Source organism: Ursus americanus, chromosome X, assembly GCF_024610735.1.
Source record: "Ursus americanus isolate L20-20 chromosome X, mUrsAme1.1.p, whole genome shotgun sequence".
Lineage (NCBI taxonomy): Eukaryota > Metazoa > Chordata > Mammalia > Carnivora > Ursidae > Ursus > Ursus americanus.
The window spans coordinates 28,862,465-28,883,208 of NC_142164.1; the positions used below are offsets into that span (position 1 = coordinate 28,862,465).

The 20,744-nt window shown below is 43.3% G+C and overlaps 1 protein-coding gene and 1 long non-coding RNA gene across 2 annotated transcripts; one reads left to right on the forward strand and one right to left on the reverse strand.

Moving 5' to 3' along the window:
* The first annotated feature begins 8,619 nt into the window (after positions 1 to 8,619).
* On the forward strand, positions 8,620 to 10,319 carry LOC148106858 (uncharacterized). Its single transcript, XM_087859560.1, has 3 exons — positions 8,620 to 8,949; positions 9,118 to 9,442; positions 10,062 to 10,319. Exons 1-3 carry the CDS (start codon positions 8,868 to 8,870, stop codon positions 10,138 to 10,140), a joined length of 486 nt encoding a protein of 161 aa, XP_087715686.1. The 5' UTR covers positions 8,620 to 8,867; the 3' UTR covers positions 10,141 to 10,319.
* A 1,861-nt stretch (positions 10,320 to 12,180) lies between these two features.
* Positions 12,181 to 20,736, reverse strand: LOC148106859 (uncharacterized). The gene is made up of 4 exons (XR_015723418.1): positions 20,605 to 20,736; positions 20,087 to 20,163; positions 17,637 to 17,710; positions 12,181 to 12,763 (listed from the first exon to the last, which is right to left on the reverse strand). It is a non-coding gene; the product is annotated as an uncharacterized LOC148106859 (long non-coding RNA).
* Between the last annotated feature and the right edge of the window lie 8 nt (positions 20,737 to 20,744).

The following is a 20,744-nucleotide window of genomic DNA, read 5'->3' on the forward strand; positions in this document are numbered from 1 at the left end:
ACCCAGGCGCCCCTGACTCTTGGTTTCTGCTCAGTCATGGTCTTGGGGTGGTGAGATCTAGCCCCAGTGGGCTCTGTGCTTGTTGTGGAGTCTGCTTGGGACTCTCCCTCTCTCTGCCCCTCCTGCTCATGCTCTCTCTCTCTCAAATCAATCAATCAATCTTTACAAAAAATAGTCAGAATTAGGGGCACCTGGGCGGCTCAGGCGTTGTCTGCCTTCAGCTCAGATCATGATCCTGGAGTCCCGGGATCGAGGCCCACATTGGGCTCCCTGCTCAGCAGGGATTCTGCTTCTCCCTCTGCCCCTCTCCCCGGCTCGTGTTCTCTCTCTCTCTCAAATAAATAACTCTTTAAAAAAATAAAATAGTAAGAATTAATACATGCTAGTGATACGAATGGTTTTTCAACTTCCTACTTCAATTATTCTTCTCAGCATATCTAGCTACCTCTTAGTAAATAGTTTCTACTATTCTCAATAGTACTAACTCAATATTATCAAAAGAAATAGACGTTGGATTTGAGAATAATGTCTTGATTAACTTCCTGGTCCCAAATATTTATTCTGGTTATAAATTTTTACTTAGCTCCATTTAACTAATGACCTAGGTGCCACTAGATGAGCATACTAGTCACTCATTTTTCCACTGGTAATAGGAATTTAAATTTGAATAAAATGTTTTTTAGGTTATTGGCTTCTACCAGTTTTTCTACTTATCTCCACTTATTTCTAGTTAACTAGTTCCTTTGATCACCTGGTTATCTGTAGAGGTAACTCATTATCCCAAAGAGAAATAAGAAGAGGTGAGTAGAACATGTTTTCAACTTGCTGGATTCAACTAATTATTTTAATTATCACAACCGTAGTTTACTCATCCCCCAGGTGTCATGAGTTGTCAAAGTACTAACGCATTATGCCAACAAGAAATATGATTAGAGTTGAGAAGAGTGCTTTTTTTTTTCTGGCTTACTCTAGTCATTCTAGTTACCTCCAGTTACCCATAGAGAGCTAGTTTTTTGGATGCTACCTCTATAGTCTCGCTTCTAGGCTCTGTAGTTCTGAGGCAGTGTTCCAGCAAAGAATTAGAACAAAGTATTACAAGGCTGTGTTTTTCAGCTCTCGGGCTTCAAATACTTTTTCTAATCATATCCAGTTGCCTCTAATTAACTGGTAAAATAAGTACACAAGCTGCCTATAGTACTAACTCATTCTTATACCAAAGGAGAAGAGCTTAGAGTGGTGACTCATGAATGTTCAAGGTCTTATTTTATTTATTTATTTTAATTTTTTTAAGTACACTCTGCCCTCAACGTGGGGCTCCAATGCATGACCCTGAGATCAAGAATCATATGCTCTACCCACTGAACCAGCCGGGTGCCTCCAATTTCTGGTTTTAAATATCCTCTGGTAATTTCCCGTTAACTTTATCACTCACCTAGGTACCACTATGGCTATTTGATCTAGAGGACACAGTCTTTTTTTTTTTTAAGAAGTAGGGATTTGAAATTGTTGTAAAGGATGTGTTTTCTAGCTTCTGCGCTAGTTATCTTTAGTTGTCTCCAGTTTGGTAGTTCCTAGGTACAACTAGTTATATAGAACTAACTGATTATGCTAACGAGAAAGAAGTCAGTTATAACAAGAATGTGTTTTCACTCGTTGGCTTCATTTACATATCTGTCTCCAATTAACTAGTTTCCTGGGTATAAGTACTGATCTGTAGTACTAACTCATGATTCACACTCTAGATAAGAAGGTAGTGTTGAGAAGAATTCTTATCAAATTCTTGGATTCAACCACTTTTCTTCAGTGTCCTGGTTTTGACTCATTATTCGAATATCATCATTTATCCCGAGGTTACAAAAGATTAAGGTACCACCAGATATATAGGGCACTAACATGTAAATTTAGAGTTGCAAAGAACTTGATTTTTAGCTTCCTGCCTTCAACTAGTTATTCTTATTATCTCTGGTTGTCTCTAATTAAGTATTTACAAAAGTACAATGAGAATCTGCAGAAGTAATTCATTTTTCCAGGAAGAGATGAGAATTTCTAGTTGGTACGGTTGTGTTTTTCATATCCACAGATTTAACTAGTTATTCTTTTCTTTAAAGATTTTATTTATTTATTTATTGAGAGAGAGAGAGAGCAAGAGTGGGGGGCAGGGGTAGAGAGAGAGAATCCACAAGCAGACTCCCTGCTGATCAGGGAGCCTGATGTGGGGCTCAATCCCAGGACCCTGAGATCATGATCTGAGCTGAAATCAAGAGTCAACTGCTTACCGACTGAGCCACCCAGGCGCCCCTTAACTAATTATTCTTATCTCTAGATAGCCATAGTTTACACGATGTAGTTATATACCACTAATTATTACTAGCAATAACTAATTCTGCCTTTAAAAAAAGATTTGAGAGATAAGATGTATGTGTTTTTCAGCATTTGAGCTTCAGGAAGTTTTCCAGTTATATCTAGTTATCTCTAGTTAAGTTTTATCTACCATTCCATGCCTTCGTGACTTATTTACTATTTACCTACCTTTCCAATATCTTATTTCAAGAAGAAATAAGTTGCACTTCAGAAGAACCTGCTTTTCAGCATCCGGATTTCAGTTACTTTTCTGGTTGTTTCCCCAGTTGTCTTTAAACAGCTACCCAATTACCACTAATTATATTACTATTACACTTCAATGAGAAAAAAATTGAGAAGTATCTGTTTTTCAGCTCCCTGCCTTCACCTCATCATTCAGATAGTATATAATTCTCTACATAAACCAAACACAATAAATCTAGCTGATTATAGTACTACTTCCACATTCTAAAAAGATATGAAAATTTAGAAGTGAGAAGAATGTTTTCTTTCAACACCATCAATATACCAGTGCATCTTGTTACGTCTAGATACCTCTGATAAAATAGGTACCTAGGTATGGTTAATTCCGTATTGGACTAATTCACTAATTCGACAACGGAGAAGAATTTACACGTGAAGATCATTTCTTTTCCATTTCCTGGTCTAACGTCATGATCACCTTATATCTCTGCTTACCTTGTTACTTAGATACCATTAACTATCTCTTGTATTAACTCATTCTTCAAAGGAGATAAGAAGCTAGTGTTGAGAAGAGTGATTTTTCAATTTTCTGGATTTGCCAATTTTCTGAGTCACTTCTAGTTAACTCTAGTAAAGTAATTGCTTAAGCATTACTAGTTACCTCCAGTGCTAATATTTTATTCCAATAGGAAATACGAATTTGGGTTCAGAAGATGATGTTTTTTTCTGGCTTGATGACTTTGAGTATGTTATACAAATGAGCCAAAAATAACCTCAGTCTATTGACCCCGAGGTTGTCTTATTTCTTTACCTCAGGCTGAGACCCATTACCCTGAAAGCCTGCTGGAGCCAAACTCAAATTTTTACACATCCAATTGCTTTAAAAGTATCTGAAATAACCATAACCACATATATTTTTAAATAAACTCTACACCCAACGTAGGACTCAAACTCACTACCGTCATATCAAGAGTCGCTCGCTCTACTCACTAAGCCAACCAGGCACCCCCCCCATAACCACATTTTTAGCCATTTATAGCCCGGCTGCTTTACATACTCCATGAAATTGAGCCTAACATACAGATAAGATAAACCCTGGGCCATAAAGACCACAAGCCACTGCTGCCCTTTGGTGATTTTGACCCACGCGCTCTCCAACATGCTGCTAAATAACATCGCCTAGACTCGCGAGGCCCTCTCGGCCGATTCCCTTCTCTCCCAGGAGTTAACTTGCCTTCCCCCCACAGCCCCCTTCCAAATGGTGGCAACCACAAGCCTTAGCCTCCAGACACAAGCCCTGACCTCCCACAAAACTGTCAAAGCCTCACCCAAATAAATCTTGTGTATCCTACTGCCATCTTGTGGTCATAAAGTTTTCTTTCGCCGCCCCAGAAATCTGAATATTCACAACTCATTTTTTCTGGTTTACCTAGAATCCCACTGGATGCTACACAATTAACTCATTTTTATTTTTTCAAGTTTATTATTATTATTTTTTTAGAAATCTCTACACCCAACATGGGGCTCAAACTCACGACCCTGAGATCAAGAGTCCCATGCTCTTCCGACTGAGCCAGCCAGGTGCCCCCAATTAACTCATTTTTAGAACAAGGAATTAAAAAAAAAAAGAATTTAGACATGAGGGGCACCTGGCTGGCTCAGTTGGTGGAGCTTCGGACTCTTGATCCTGGGGCCGTGAGTTCAAGCCCCACCTTGGGTGTGGAGCCTACTTTAAAAAAAGAATTTAGACATGAAATGATTGTGGTTTTTAGACAGGAAATGATTGTAGCTTGGACCAGTTATTCTAGTTACCACTAGTTATCTATTGTTAACTAATCATCTAGGTCCCCCTACATATCTATGGTACTAACTCGTTATTCCAAAAGAAAATAAGAGTTTACATTTGAGAAGAATGGCTTTTTTAGCTTCCTGACAGCGAGCATTACTAGCTATTTCCAGATATCTCCTGTAAACTAGTTACCTATGAACCACTATTCATTTCAGATTTATGAGTTCTTTCAACATGAAATATAAAGTTAGAAAAACAAGAAATACAGGGGCGTCTGGGTGGCTCAGTCGTTAAGCGTCTGCCATCGGCTCAGGGCGTGATCCCGGAGTCCTGGGATCGAGCCCCGCATCAGGCTCCCTGCTCCACTGGGAGCCTGCTTGTTCCTCTCCCAGTCCCCCTGCTTGTGTTCCTTCTCTCACTGGCTGTCTCTCTCTCTGTCACATAAATAAATAAAATCTTAAAAAAAAGAAAAGAAAAGAAAAACAAGAAACACAAAGCTAGAGTAAGAAGGAAATAGTTTCGAATTCAAGGCTTCAACTCCTTCTACTAATATTCTTTAGGTAGTTAGTTACCTAGGTACCATCATGCATCTGCGTTATTGACTCATTAATCCACCACGAGAAAAAAAGGAATTTGAAGTCTAGAAGAACCGACATTTAAGCTCCTAATTTCAACTATTTATTCTAGATATCTCTCCAATATCCACAGTACAGAATCATTATTCCAACAAGATTTAAGACTAATAGGGGTTCCTGGGTTGCTCAGTCGGTTAAGCGTCTGCCTTCAGCTCAGGTCATGATCCCAGGGTCCTGGGACTGAGCCCTGCATCAGGCTCCCCGGTCAGCGGGGAGTCTGCTTCTCCCTCTCCCTCTGCCCCTTCCCTGGCTTGTGCACTTTCTCTCTCAAATAAATAAATAAATAAATAAATAAAATGTTTTTTAAAAGAAATAAGACTATTATTATTTTGTCATAAAATACAGATAAAGCAAATTTACCATCTTAACCATTTTTATGGGTGCAGTTTGGCGACATGAAGTGCATTCACATTGTTGTCCAACCATCACCACCATCCATCTCCAGAACTTTTTCATCTTCCCAAACTGAGACTCCATACCCATTAAACAATAACTCCCCAGTACCACTTCTCCCAGACCCTGGGAAACTACCGTTCTATTTTCTCTTTCTTTCTTTCTTTTGAAGATTTTAAGTAATCTCTACATCCAACATGGGGCTTGAACTCACAACCCCAAGATCAAGAGTTCCATGCCCCACCGACTGAACCAACAGGTGCCCTTACCATTCTACTTTCCCTTCCTTCCTTCCTTCCTTCCTTCCTTCCTTCCTTCCTTCCTTCCTTTTTAAAGATTTTATTTATTTGAAGAGTGAGAGAGAGAGCGAGCACAAGCAAGTGGGGGGGCAGAGGGAGAAGCAAACTCCCCACTGAGCAAGGAGCCCGATGCGGGGCTTGATCCCGGGACTCTGGGGTCATGACCCGAGACGAAGGCAGACGCCCAACCGACTGAGCCACCCAGGCGCCCCTAATTTCTGTTTCTACAAATTGAACTACTCCAGGTATCACAGATAAATGGAATCATTCAATATTTGTCTTTTCGTGTCTGGTTTATTTCACTTAGCTTGATTCCTTCAAGGTTCATCCATGTTGTAGCATGTGTCAGAATTTCATTCCTTTTTAAGGCTGAATAATATTTTATTGTATGTATATACCACATTTTATTTACCCATTCATCCATCAGTGGACATTTGGGTTGTTTCCATCTTTCAGCTATTGTGAATAATGCTGCTCTGAACAGGTGTATACAGATATCTGTTCAAGTCCCTGCTCTCAGTTCTTTGGGTTGTATACCCAGAAGTGGAATTGCTGGATCATATGGTAATTCTGACTAAGTGTTTGAGGAACTGCCATACCATTTTCCACAGTGACTACACCATTTACATCCCCACCAGTAATGCACAGGGTTCCAACTTCTCCACATCCTTACCAACACCTCTTATTTTCTATTTTGTGGATAATAGTCATCCTCCTGGGTGTGAAACAGTATCTCGTTGTGGTTTTTATTTTTTTTAAGATTTTATTTATTTATTTGACAGAGAGAGAGAGAGACAGCCAGCGAGAGAGGGAACACAAGCAGGGGGAGTGGGAGAGGGAGAAGCAGGCTCCCAGCGGATCAGGGAGCTGGATGAGGAGCTCGATCCCAGGACCCCGGTACCATGCCCTGAGCTGAAGGCAGACGCTTAACGACTGAGCCACCCAGGTGCCCCTCATTGTGGTTCTGATTAAGACTAATACGTAAGAAAAATATGTTTTTAGCCTTTTGGCTTCAAATATTTATTCTTCTTTTATATGGTTAATTCTATTTAAATCTCTCCGTGTAACTGTCATTATCTACATTATTCACTGGATATTTAAAAAAATAAGAATTGTGGGGTACCTGGGTGGCTCAGTCGTTAGGCGTCTGCCTTCGGCTCTGGTCATGATCCCAGGGCCCCGGGCTCGAGTCCCACACTGGGCTCCTTGCTTGGCAGGGAGCCTGCTTCTCCCTCTGTCTCTGCCTGCCACTCCCTCTGCTCTCTCTCATTCTCTCTTTCTGACAAATAAATAAATGAAATCTTTTTTTAAAAAAGTAAAAAGAAATCATAGGGACACAGTTAAAAACATGACTTTTATCATTCTCGAAATTCTATGAATTCTTCACCCATCCTTGAGAAACGGGTAAAATTGAAAACCATCAAAATAATTGGACTTCTTAAAAATTGGATTGTATGAATGGAAGGTGTTTATAAGAAGTGATGACTCTGGAGCTTACCATCCCAAAGGACAGCACTGAATAGTTAATCTGTTCCTTGAGGGACTAGGATGCTGATGTCTTTCGGATACGGATCATGACGTGATTGCTGATCTTTCACCACAGTATAAGTTAGCTTTTCCTCGCACCAGGTCCAGCAAGTTATTGGGCACTGGGTATATACATATATTTTTTTTCCTAACTGTAGTCAGAGGGAAGTAGCAGGGTGCACAGCGGCTGTCATTTAGCGGTATTGGACACTATGCAAAACATCACTTTAAGGGAGAAACAGAGCCCTCAATCTGCCCTGGCTCTTCTTTATTTGATATTTATCAGTGGAGAGCTAGAGCTCTGGAAGACAGTTCTAGACAAAGGGAGATGGAGGAAGACGAAGAGGAGGAGGAGAAACAGGAGAAAGTGGAGGAGAATAAAAAAGTGGGAACATGGGGCACCTGGGTGGCTCAGTCCGTTAAGTATCTGCCTTTGGCTCAGGTGATGATCCTAGGGTCCTGGGATCCAGCACCGCACCGCCTGGGGCTCCCTGCTCTGCTGGGAGGCTGCTTCTTCCTCTCCCACTCCCCCTGCTTGTGTTCGCTCTCTCGCTGGCTGTCTCTCTCTGTCAAATAAATAAATAAAATCTTAAAAAAAAAAAAAGTGGGAACTAACCCAAGTCCCCAGCACCTGCCCAGCCCAGAAACACGTGCGCTTTTGCAGAGGACCTGCAGCGGGGGCGCGGAAGCGGAGCTCAGCAGGCAGAGGGTGTAAGCCCCACAGTCGCGTCCAGCACGTGCAGCGCAAGCATTCTTGGATGCTCAAAACAGTGGACAGGTTTCTCCATTTCTACTCTTGATGTGAATTCCTTAATACAAATCTGGGGTATTTGTTCCTATCGCAAGAGGGAGGTTTGGGTTTCTTAGAGCGTGCATCCGAGCACCCACAGTGCTCTGTAAAACCCAACCTCAAGCTGCCGCTCCGGAGCGCCCAGGAGAGCTTGATGGGCTCCACTTTCCGCGCGTATGGCAAAAACCCAGAGCAAGCAGCCCTCTAGCTAATCGTTTCGTCCGGTCACTAGCCCGGTTCGTGGACTCTGGGTGCGAACGGAACCCAACCAGAGTCCCATCCATTGGTCACTGACTTGCCGGAGGGGAGAGTCGTGCTCAGAGCCCACACGGCGACGGGGATCCCGTCGCTTCAGTGCTGGGGCTGCCACGAAGCCCCCCCGCAACTTCTCCAGCCCTACCTCTGCGTCCCTCGCCCTGGAGGAGCTTAGGGCGAGAACCCTGCACCGACCCGCGTGCAGCGAGGGCAGGCGGCGAGACGTTCTCCCAACGCGTCTCCCAGGGCTCGGGAGAGCTGTGGGAAGTTTCCTTCCCCACCCCTTCCCCGCCCCCGGCTGGCTGGCACCACCCACCACCCCCCACGCCAAGGCAGTGCCCCGCGGGAGTCGGGAGTTGTCGCCCCCCCCTCCCGCGCGCGCGCCCCCTGGCGGTAGCACCCTTCCGGCAAACGCTCCGCCTACTTCGTGGCCACGCCCCGGCCTCGTGCTCGCCCCGACAAGTCCCGCCCACCACACACCTGGCCGTTGGAAGTAACGGGGATCGACGGCGTCTAAGAGCGCGCGGACGTTGAAGCTGAGGTAGAGGCGTAGTAAACCGCACCCCGCACAGAGACAGGCCCGGACCCCGGAGTCTCCGCGGGCCGCCGCGCGAGTCTGTGGAGGCGTTCTGGACATGGAGCCTCCGCCCGAGAGCAGCCAAGAAGGCACCGCTTGCCGCATCCTGGAAGTCGATGAACTTGGAGGAGAACCGTTGGGTGAGTGCGCGAACCGGGACGCGGGTTTGGCGAAGTCTACGAAACGGCCTTTCCCCGGGGGAGGCGAGTGGACGGGACGCCGCAGTGGCGCGGCAGATGTCGCCGCTCTCAGGTCGCCGTCCCACGCGCCCTGGGCTCCAGCGCCCTGATCTCTCTTTTCTTTTCCAGATACGAAGCCTGCGGTGGTCTCCGTAACGGGAGGAGACGTCGAGAAGGAGCTCTGGCCCGAACCTGAGCAGGAAGCCGCGACAGGAGAAGAAAGCCACGGTGGCGCGGGAGCAGCGGGCCCCGTGGACGACGAGAACCACACGGGCGGCGGCTGCGGGCAAGAGCCCCCGCAGCAGCAGCAGCAGGACGAGGCCCAGGCGGCCGCCGAGGGGCCGCAGCCCCAGGAGCCGCAGCAACGCCTCCACCGCAGCGCGTTCCCCCGGCTAGAACTGAAGGAGCTGGAGAGCGTTTTCCAACGCACTCAATACCCCGACGTGTTCGGGCGGTGAGTGGCTTGCTCTGGCGCCCCCCCCCCCATCTCTAGGACCCTCGGGGACGCCCTGGGCTCTCTCCCAGGTCTCTCTCCCCCCCTCCAAAGCCAAAGCTACCTAGGGGGCCTCGAGCTCTTTCCAAGGTGGGGACGATGCCCCCGTGGGCATCAAGGTAAATATTTTCATGCAGTATATAAACGAATCGTCAGGAAACTCTCGGGTCGGGCTCCTGTTTTTGTAAATAACATTCTATTGGATCACGATCGCGATCAGGATCAGGAGTGACATCAGGGTGCAAAATGAGGCGCGGTTGTGCGAGTGAAGGGGTGGATCTTGCCTTTATTTAACATTCTGATAATTTGGTGGTCCCGGAATTTTTTGTGCATTAGTCTTGACTTTTAAATACTACATTAAAATTGTTAATCTTGAATTCTGAAGTTTTTCAAGGTACCCTTAAATTGTGTACACAAAGGAAGATTGTCCCTAAAGCAAGCCCGGCCTTGGGTATTAAAGAAATGTGTGCTGGGGAGTTGGGGGGAAATATAAATTTAAAAACAAGCATGAAATGTACATTGTATATCTCATTTCATCCACAACTCCAGATACTAAATATTTGCAATTTTCTTCCCTCAGAAAGAAGCTTTCCATACCCATAGATGTGATGGAAGTCCGTAAACCTGAAAAAAGCGATTCGGCTGGGCAGCCATTCTAAAACCTGCTTCAGGAGTTAAAAGCTTTTGTTCTAGACATTCTCAAGTTGTTGTTTTGGTTGCCTTTTCCATGTTTGGGTAGTAAGTTTTGAATTTTAGGGCTTTGGTGAGTGGAAAATGGGATAAGTAAATCCCACTTTATGGAAATTGCCCATTACCGTTAAAGGAAAACAATAAAATAAAAGAGAATTAAACTGCTTGTCTTGTTTCCTGCACAAAATTAAATATAAATAAAGTTCAGCTCTTTCTAACGAGTATCATTCAGGGAGCAATTCTGGGTGGAGTCATGTTGGGGCTGGGTCAAATCTGGGAAGTATGCACATTAACACAAGAAGACCTAGGCTAAGAGAGGATTAGACTATATTGTTATTTTTAATTTTTATTTTTTTAAAGATTTTATTCATTTGAGAGAGAGAGCAGGGGGAGGGGCAGAGGGAAAGGGAGAAGCAGACATCCCACTGAGTGCCAGAGCCTGATGGGGGGCGGGGGCTTGATCCCAGGATGCTGAGATCATGACCAGAGCTGAAGTCCCATGCCACCCGGGTGCCCCTGTACTGTTATTTTAAATATTTAAAACCAGGCATAAGTTCTTAGCTAAATCCACAAAAAAAGTGGATTTATAAATATTCAGGCCTTGGGGTAAGGGAATTATTCCCACACAGAGAACACACTATATGAGTAATGTCTGTTCATTTACACCGAGACTGATGCAGGGAGATAGCTTTTATTTCTTGTTTTTTAAAAGAATTAATTTTTAAAAGATTTTATTTATTCTTTTGAGAGAGAGAGAAAGCACAAGAGCGGGGAAGGTCAGAGGGAGAACCAGACTCCTCGCTGAGCGGGGAGCCCAAATCGGGGCTTGATCCAGGAATCCTGGGACCCTAGGATCATGACCCGAGCTGACGGTAGATGCCCAACCAACCAAGCCACCCAGGTGCCCCATAAAGACTTTATTTATTTGAGAGAGCGCATGAACAGGGGGAGGGGTAGACGGGGGAGAGTGAGAGAGAATCTCAAGCAGAATCCCCACTGAGTTTGGAGCCCAACACTAGCTCCATTTCACAACCCTGAGATCATGACCAAGATTCAACCAATAGACTCAACTGACTGAGCCACCCAGGTGCCCCCCAGGGAGATAAATTTCAAGTCCAAGTGCCTGGTTCTCCTGTTGTTGCTTTAGTCTGTAGTAAAGCACTGTAGACAGCGGCAGCCCTACCTTTTAATTTTCTGAAATACTTTCATGTGTTAGCCTGAAAACATTGCTTAAAATACATTATAGTGGAGGTTGGAGGAAACTGGACATTTGTCTAAAAATTGAAGCAAATGAGAACAATTTTTATGCTAAAACCTGGGAAATAACAATCTTGAAAAAAGTTTCACTGAGTTAAGAAGAGTGAAAAGGTTAGAGAAGAATTGCATACAAACATACCTTGCAGATATGGCACAAATCGAACTTCATGAGTGAATATTCTCAAGGAATTTCTAAGGATATGTTTTTCGATCGTACTATTTTGAAGAGATGGGTTTTATGGAATTTGGTGTTGGTGGCGAGGCTTTCAATTTAGGCCAGATTCCTACCTGTGTTAATTTGAAATAGTTTTTCACGTGTTCAGGCAGTAATGTCTAATTTGTAGGTCAAAAGACTACCATTTGAGACCAGAGAAAATCATAAGTTATCTTAAGAGAGTATTGGTGAAAACCAAAATCCAGGATGAGTTATTAGCTTTGTCCCATGGTATGCATATGAGTGTAGTCGCGGAAATGGGATACAGATCTGGCAGTCTTGAGTTTTAGTGAATTTAGACCCAGTTTGTCTAAATTTTCCTTAACTCTACAGGCTAAAATATCAAGGCAGTATCCGGGGCGTCAGCAACTCTTATGTTCTAGTAAGAAGCCACAATGCCCAGGACTTCCTTGTCAGGTCATCTTTGTAACTCTCAAGAGGTTTTCCGAAGATGAATAACCCCTTAGATACCTTTGAGGGAAACCTGTTTTAAAATCCAACTTGCTCCTATTGAATACTTTTTTTTTTAAAGATTTTATTTATTTATTTGACAGAGAGAGACAGGCAGCGAGAGAGGGAACACAAGCAGGGGGAGTGGGAGAGGAAGAAGCAGGCTCATAGCGGAGGAGCCTGATGTGGGGCTCGATCCCATAACGCCGGGATCACGCCCTGAGCCGAAGGCAGACGCTCAACCTCTGTGCCACCCAGGCGCCCCTGAATACTTTTTTTTTTAAGATTTTATTTATTTATGTGACAGAGAGACAGCCAGCGAGAGAGGGAACACAGCAGGGGAGAGGGAGAGGAAGAAGCAGGCTCCCAGCGGAGGAGCCCGATGTGGGGCTCGATCCCGGAACGCCGGGATCACGCCCTGAGCCGAAGGCAGACGCTTAACGACTGCGCTACCCAGGCGCCCCTGAATATTTACTTTAGACTCCGGAAGCTTTCATCACGTTCAGCTTCCCCCACAACCAGGACAACACTGTCCCTAGATTGTCGGGGGCAGAGGCAGCTGGACACTGATGGTCTGCTGTCAAGATACCGACATTTCTTCATCTTGTTACCAGGCTTAGCGGCAGCAGAAGATACCGGTGCAGTTCATCAGCTAGACCCACATTCAAGAGCTGGAAAAACCATTAAAGAATATTAAAGGTGGGAGGAGAGAGACAAGGCAGGAATTACAGTCAAAAGCTTAGCACGTAGTAGATGCTCTCTAAGGGTAAACCGAAGAAGACGCTGCAGTGGTAACTTTCTTAAAATATTTTACTAATAAAAAAATAGGTTCTCCCACTGGAGTTTAATATCTCAGTGGCATAAAGAGTTGTATGTTGTGGGGTTGTTTTTCTTTTTTTCTTTTTTGTTTTTTAAAGATTTATTTATTTGACAGAGGGAGAGAGTGAGACAGAGAGCACAAGCAGGGGGAGCAGCAGGCAGAGGGAGAAGCAGGCTCCCCAATGAGCAAGGAGCCTGATGCGGGACTCGATTCCAGGACCCTAGGATCATTACCTGAGCTGAAGGCAGACGCTTAACTGACTGAGTCACCCGGGTGCCCCTGTGGTTGTTTTGGTTTTTTTTTAAGATTTTATTTATTTATTTGAGAGAGAGTGAGCACAAGCAGGGGGGAGTGGCAGAGGGAGAGGGAGAAGCAGGCTCCTGGGACCCTGAGGCTGGGCTCGACCCCAAGACCCCAGGATCATGATCTGAGTCAAAGGCAGATGCTTGACCAACTAAGCCACCCAGTCTCCCCTATTTATAATATTCTTAGTTGATCTAACAGATAATGGTTTGTTCAAAAGAATAATAGCAAAAATGTATTCAGTGATTATAGCATATGGATAAGTGAAGGGAATGACAGCACAGTTATACAAGACAGGAGAAAGGAACTGGCCACATTCGCATAAGGTACTTGTGCTACCAGTGAAATGATCTAGTGTTTCTTGAAAGTGGACTTATTTGTTGTAAATGTATATTGCAAATTCTAGGGCAACCACTAAAAAAAATTTCTAAGTGTTACTGAGATGTTAAGAGAGGAGAGAAAATTGAATCATAATAAAAAGTTCAATTAAAACCAGAGAAGGCAGAAAAAGAGTGGAAGACAAAATAGAAACCAAGAACAATAACAAAGAATAGAAAATGATCATAGGGGCGCCTGGGTGGCACAGCGGTTAAAGCGTCTGCCTTCGGCTCAGGGCGTGATCCCGGCGTTCCGGGTTCGAGCCCCACGTCAGGCTCCTCCTCTATGAGCCTGCTTCTTCCTCTCCCACTCCCCCTGCTTGTGTTCCCTCTCTCACTGGCTGTCTCTATCTCTGTCAAATAAATAAATAAATAAATCTTTAAAAAAAAAAAAAAAAAAAAAAAAAAAAAAAAAAAAAGAAAATGATCATAAAAATGGTAGATATTAATCAAAATATATCAAGAATAATTTTAAATGTGAATAGTCTAAATATGCCAATTAAAAGAGACAGTAAGTCTGGATAAAAAAATAAACAAGAGCCAACTACATGTCACCTAAAGAAACCTACTTTACTTGTTTTTAATTTTTTTATTTTTCAAAGATTTTAAGTAATTTCTACACCGAACATGGGGCTTGAACTCACAACCCTGAGATCAAGAGTCACACCCTCCTCTGACTGAGCCAGCCAGGCACCCCAGAAACCTACTTTAAATATAAAGACACAGGGCACCTGGGTATCTCAGTCACTTAAGCGTCTGCCTTTGGCTCCGGTTGTGATCTTAGGGTCCTGGGATCAAACCCCTCGTTGGGCTCCCGGCTTGGTGGGGAGCCTGCTTGTCCCTCTCCCTCTGCCTGCCACTCCCCCTGCTTGTGTGCTCTCTCTCTCTCAAATAAACCAATGAAATCATAAATAAATAAATAAATAAATAAATAAATAAATAAATAAATAAATAAATAAAAGACAGGGGTGCTTGAGTGATGGTTAAGCATCCAACTCTTGGTTTCGGCTCGGGGGGTGATCTCAGATTTGTGAGATCGAGCCCTGCATCAGGCTCCACACTCAGCATGGAGTTCACTTGAGATTCTCTCTCCTTCCTCCCTGCCCCTCCCGATTGTGCTCTCTCTCTCTCAAATAAATAAATAAATCTTTAAATAAATAAATACAAAGACACAGATAGCTTAAAGGTAAAGACATTGAGAAAGATATATCATGCCAACACCGAGCAAAACAAAGCTGCACTATCTCAGACAAAGCACGCTTGGGGCATTACATAACAGCAAAAGACTCAATTTTCCAGAAGGCACCAATCCTTAATGTGTACATGCTTAACAACACAGTGTCAAAATACATGAGTCAAAAACTGACAGAACCGCAGGGAGAAATAGACAAATCCATTATTGTACTTGAGGACTTCAACATCCCCTCTGTTACAAACTGACAAAGACAGCAGGTAGAAAACCAGTAGAATCAAATATAATTGAACTAAGAGCACCATCCATAAACCAGATCTAAATGACATTTATAGAATACTTCAACAACAGCAGAATGCTTATCCTTCTCAAGCTCACATGGAACATTCACTAAGATAGACTATGTCCTGGGCCATAAAACACACTTCTAGATAACACATGGATCAAAGAATAAACCTCAAGAGAATTAAAAAAAAACATTTTGAACTAAATGGAAATGAAAACACAACTTGTCAAAATTTGAGGATGCAAAGGAAATCAGTGCATGGAGAGACATTCGTCACAATGAATGCATATATTAGAAAAGAAGAAAAATCCAAAATTAATAATCTCAGTTTCCACCTTAGGAACCTAGAGAAAGAAGAGCAAGTTAAATCCAAGTAAGCAGAAGAAAAGATATAAAAATCAGAGCAAAAATCAGTGAAATTGAAAACAAGAAAACAATAGAGAAAATCAATGAATCCAAAAGTTGGTTATGTGAAAATATTGATAAAAGTGATAAGTATCTGTTCAGGCTAACCAAGATAAAAAGAGAGAAGACACAAATTGCTACCATCAGAAATGAGAGGGGGACATCACTTCTGATTCTGCTGACATTAAAAGGATAATAAAAGCATATTATGAACAACTCTGGCCACAAATTTGATAACTTAGAAACAATGGCCCAATTCTTTGAAAAACACAATCTAACAATACTCATAAAAGAGAAATAGACTATATGAATAGGCCTATATCTATTTTAAATTGAATCAATAATTAATAACCTTCCAAAACAGAAAGCACCAGGCACAAATGGGTTCACCGGGGGAATTCTACCAAATGTTTCAGGAAGAAATGATACGAATTCTCTATAATCTGGTCTAGAAAATAGAACCAAGGGAATGCTTCCTAACTTGTTCTATGAGGTCAGCATTACCCTGGTACTAAAACCAGACAATACATTGTAAGAAAGGAAAACCAAAGACCAATTACTCTCATGTAAAAATCCTCAACCAAATATTAGCAGATCAAATCCAACAATGTATGAAAAGAAGTATATACTATGACCAACTAGGATTTATCTCAGGTATGCAAGGCTAGTTCACATTCAAAAAGTCAATTAATATACTCCATCACATCAACAGTCTAAAGAAGAATGACATGATCATATCATCAGATGCAGAAAAAGCACTTGACAAAATCCAACACCAACTCATGCTAAAAACGCTCAGCAAGGGGCTCCTGGGGGATTCAGGGGGCTAAGCATCTGCCTTTGGCTCAGGTGATCCGTGGGATCAGCCCGCATCAGGTTCTCTGCCCCGCGGGGAGCCTGCTTCTCCCTCTCCCTCTACCTGTCTCTCCCCCTGCTTGTGTGTGTGCCCTCTCTCTCTCTCAAACAAATAAAATCTTCAAAAAAACCAAAAAACCTCTCAGCAAACTAGGAATGTAAGGGCAGCTCCTCAACACGATAAAGGACATCTATGAAAAACCTACAGTTATTAACATACGTAGTGGTGAGAAATTAGAGGCTTTTACCCTACTACGATCCGGAAGAAAGCAGGGGTGAGCTCTCTAACTACTCTTATTGAACATCATACTGGAAGTCCTAGCTGATGCAGTAAGACAAAGGAAAAAAGGTATGTAGATGGGGAAGGTAGAAATAAAACTGTCTTTGTTCACAGATGACACGATTGTCTAGGGAGAAATTGCCAAAGAATTGTTAAAAAAAAAAAAAACCAACAAACAAATCTTCCTAGAACTCATAAATAGTCATAGCAAAATTGCAGGGCACAGGTTAATATACAAAGCTCAATCACTTTCCTATATACCAGCGATGAGCAATTGGAATGTACAATTTAAAACACAACATCATTTATATTAGCACCAAAAAATTGAAATAAAAGGCATAAACCCAACAAAATATGTGCGATATCCCAATATCTATATGTGGAAAACTATAAAACTCTGACTTAAGAAATCAAAGAACTGAATAAATAGACTGTCTGTGCTCATGTAAAATGTAGGAGAAAATCTAGGTAACCTCGGCCTTGGCAAAAAGTTTTTAAAATTTTTTTTGAAGATGTATTTATTTATTTTAGGGGGAGAGAGAGAGTGAGCATGCGAGTGGGGGGGAGGGGCAGAGGGAGAGAGGAGAAGGAGAGAAAGAGAGAATCTCAAGCAGAGCCCCCACAGAGCACCGAGCCCCGAGATGAGCTTAATCCCACGACCCCGAGATCGTGACCTCAAGATCATGACCTGAGCCGAAACCAAGAGTCAGACCCCACCCGACTGAGCCACCTAGGTACCCCTGGCAAAGGGTTTTGAAATACGACACCAACAGGGGTCTCCATGCTCAGCACCAGGAGTCTCCTGAAGTTTCTCTCTCCCTCTCCCTCTGCCCCTCCACCCCTCACCCCCCGGACTCTCGCTCTCTGTCTCTCTCTCTAAAATAAATAAATGAATCTTAAAAAAAAAATACAACACCAACAGCACAATCCATGAAAGAAAAACTGAGAACTTGGACCTCATTAGAATTAAAAATGAGTGCCCAGGGGGGCGGTCAAGATGACAGAGTAGGAAAATCCTGAGCTCACCTCCTCCCATGGTCACACCAAGGCTGCATCTATGTATAGAGCAATTCAGGACCAGCAGCTCAGTTCTTGCACACCTAAAGATACAAAGAAAAAGCCACATCAAGAAGGGAAGGAGGGACAGAGATGCAGTCTGTTCAGGACCCACACCCCCCAGGGCAGTGACCCACAAGTGGGAGGACATCACAGGTGTGCACATCCTCCATGGGGAGCAAGGGTTTAAGCCGAACATCAGGTACCTCCCGCCCTGGAGACCTCCACCAGGAAGATGATCCCATATAATGTCTGGCTTTGCACATCAGAGGGGCAGAACTCCCGGGGAGTCAGAGGGCTGTAGAAAACTGCCGCTCCGCGGCTAAAGGGCCTGTGCATAAACTCGGACCCAGCACAGGGGCAACAGCTTGAAAAGCACCTGGGCCTTCCATGAAGATTTACTGACTAATGTTAGGGTATGTGCTGGAGGAGCAGGAATCTGTAGGTTCTTTAGGACAAAAGCATTGTCAAAGGAAATAAAAAATACTTTGAGGCAAATTAAAATGAAAATATAAACTTAAAAAAGTATTTGGAAAAAAATTAAAAAATAAAGGTGCACCTGGGTGGCTTGGTTGGTTAAGCGTCTGCCTTTGGCTCCTGTCGTGATCCCTGCTCTCCCTCTGCCTCTGCCTGCCACTTCCCGTTTGCACTCTCTGTTTCTGTCAATTAATTAATTAAAAAATCTTTGGAACACAGCAAAAGCAGTTCTAAGAGGGAAGTTCAGAGCAATACAAGCCTGCCTCAAGAAACAAGAAAAACCTCAAATAAACAATCTAACCTTATACCTAAAAGAACTAAAAGAACAAAGTCCGAAGTTAATAGAAGGAAGGAAATAATAAAGATCAGAGCAGAAATAAATGAAATAGAGACTGAAAAAGCAATAGGAAAGGTAGTGAAATTAAGAGCTGGTTCTTTGAAAAGACAAACAAAATTGATAAACCTTTAAGAAAAAAAGAGAGGGGACTCAGGTGAATCAAATCAGAAATGAAAGCGGAGTTACCAGTGACACCACAGGAACACAAAGGACTGTAAGAGAGTACTACCAAAAATTATATGCCAAGAAATTGCACAATCTGGAAGAAATGGATAAATTCCTAGAAACATACACTCTTCCAAGACTGAATGAAGAATCAATAGAAAATCTGAACAGGCTGATTACTAATAATGAAATTGAATCTGTAGTCAGAAGACTCCCAACAAACAAAAGTCCAGGACCAGATGGCTTCACACTTCATACCAAACGTTAAGTTTTTAAAACTTTTTAAATTATTTTGTATTATCATGCCAACGAGAGGGGCTGGGGCATGGGTTTTACCGCTGGAACTAAAGTGCATGTCTACCAGCCATTGGGCAGGTAGCCCAAGGGCTGTTGCAAAGTCGGCTTTTATAGCCAGTAGACGGGAAAGTGTACAGCCTGGTATCCCACAAGTTAGGGATAGGTTTTCCACCCAAAACTTTCTTCTTTAAAAGATTTTATTTATTTATTTGACAGAGAGAGCACAAGCAGGGATAGTGGCAGACGGAGAGGGTGAAGCAGGCTCACTGCTGAGCAGGGAGCCAGAAGCGGGCTCCATCCCAGAACCCTGGGCTCATGACCTCAGCCAAAGGCAGGTGCTCAACCGACTGAGCCACCCAGGTGCTCCCATCCAAAACTTTCTTATTAGAAATTTCTCCAAATCCCCACCCCAAATCATATAATTTCTCCTACTCAGTTCAGTCCTTGGCGCTCATCCCATGATCAACTGTTTTTACATAGAAGATATCCAGTAGTGCGGTTCACTTTTTCCATTTACATTATGTTAGCATCTTTCCCTTAAATTCTAAAAAAGGAGATTTCCAATAATTGATCGCATTAGTTTTCATGGTCTGATAAGTTACTTCTTAGGAGGAAAGGCCCAGAAGGCCATCTAGCTACTAGTAGACTGGATTCTGAATTTCCATAGTAAACTCATTGTACCTTCAAAAATTAAAGTCAGTAAATTAGTGTTCAAATATTCTTTCTTTTAAAAACAGTATGAAATGAATAGAATAGATAACCATTAACCATGTATTGCTTGAGCTAGTGTATGATGGGACCAGTTTAAGGGGCTGGACAAGAAGGGGCTTACAAATTCCTTTTGCTGGTGCATATTAGTGGAGATGAATTTCTGGGGAATAAATAATCAGTTTTCTCTGGGCTGTGAACTTAACTGTAGTGTATCAGGCTCAAATTATTAACAAAGAATTTGCGCCCTCTAAGCTAACTGGGCAAATGCGGCTTAAACATCACAGCTCACCACCAATATTGATAAACCCTCCTTATTTTGTTTGAGGTTAGAAAGAAAAAATTGGGGACGCCTGGGTGGCTCATTCGTTATGCGTCTGCCTTCAGCTCAGGGCGTGATGCCAGGGTCCTGGGATCGAGCCCCACATCGGGTTACCTGCTCCGCTGGGAGGCTGCTTCTTCCTCTTTCACTCCCCCTGCTTGTGTTCCCTCTCCGGCTGGCTATCTCTCTCTCTGTCAAATAAATAAATAAAAAGAAAGAAAGAAAGAAAGAAAGAAAGAAAGAAAGAAAGAAAGAAAGAAAGAAAAGAAAGAAAGGGAGAGAAAGAAAGAAAGGGAGAAAGAAAGAAAGAAAGAAAGAAAGAAAGAAAGAAAGAAAGAAAGAAAGAAAAAGAGAAAGAAAGGTAAGGAAGAAAGAAAAAATAAATTGTGGGGGCGCCTGGGTGACTCGCTTAAGCGACTGCCTCCGGCTCAGATCATGATCCCACCATCCTGGGTTCGAGCCCCACCTGGGGCTCCTTGCTCAGCGGGGAGTCTGTTCTCCCTCTACCTCCCCCCCTCGTGCTCGCCCGCGCTCTCTCAAATAAATAAAAATCTTTGAAAAAATTGTGTGTGGGGTGGTATACTCCTACACACAGCCACACACATGCAAACAACGTATATATGTAAAGTTACATTGGCTTTGTTATTCACACGGCCGCTCGGGGGAATGTCTCCTGTGGCCTCTCGCCCTTCCCTTCAGGTATTTCAACTCGAGGCTAAAGCAAAGACTCGTTCTCTAGTCCAGTTTAGATAGGAGCAGCCTCACTCGGGAC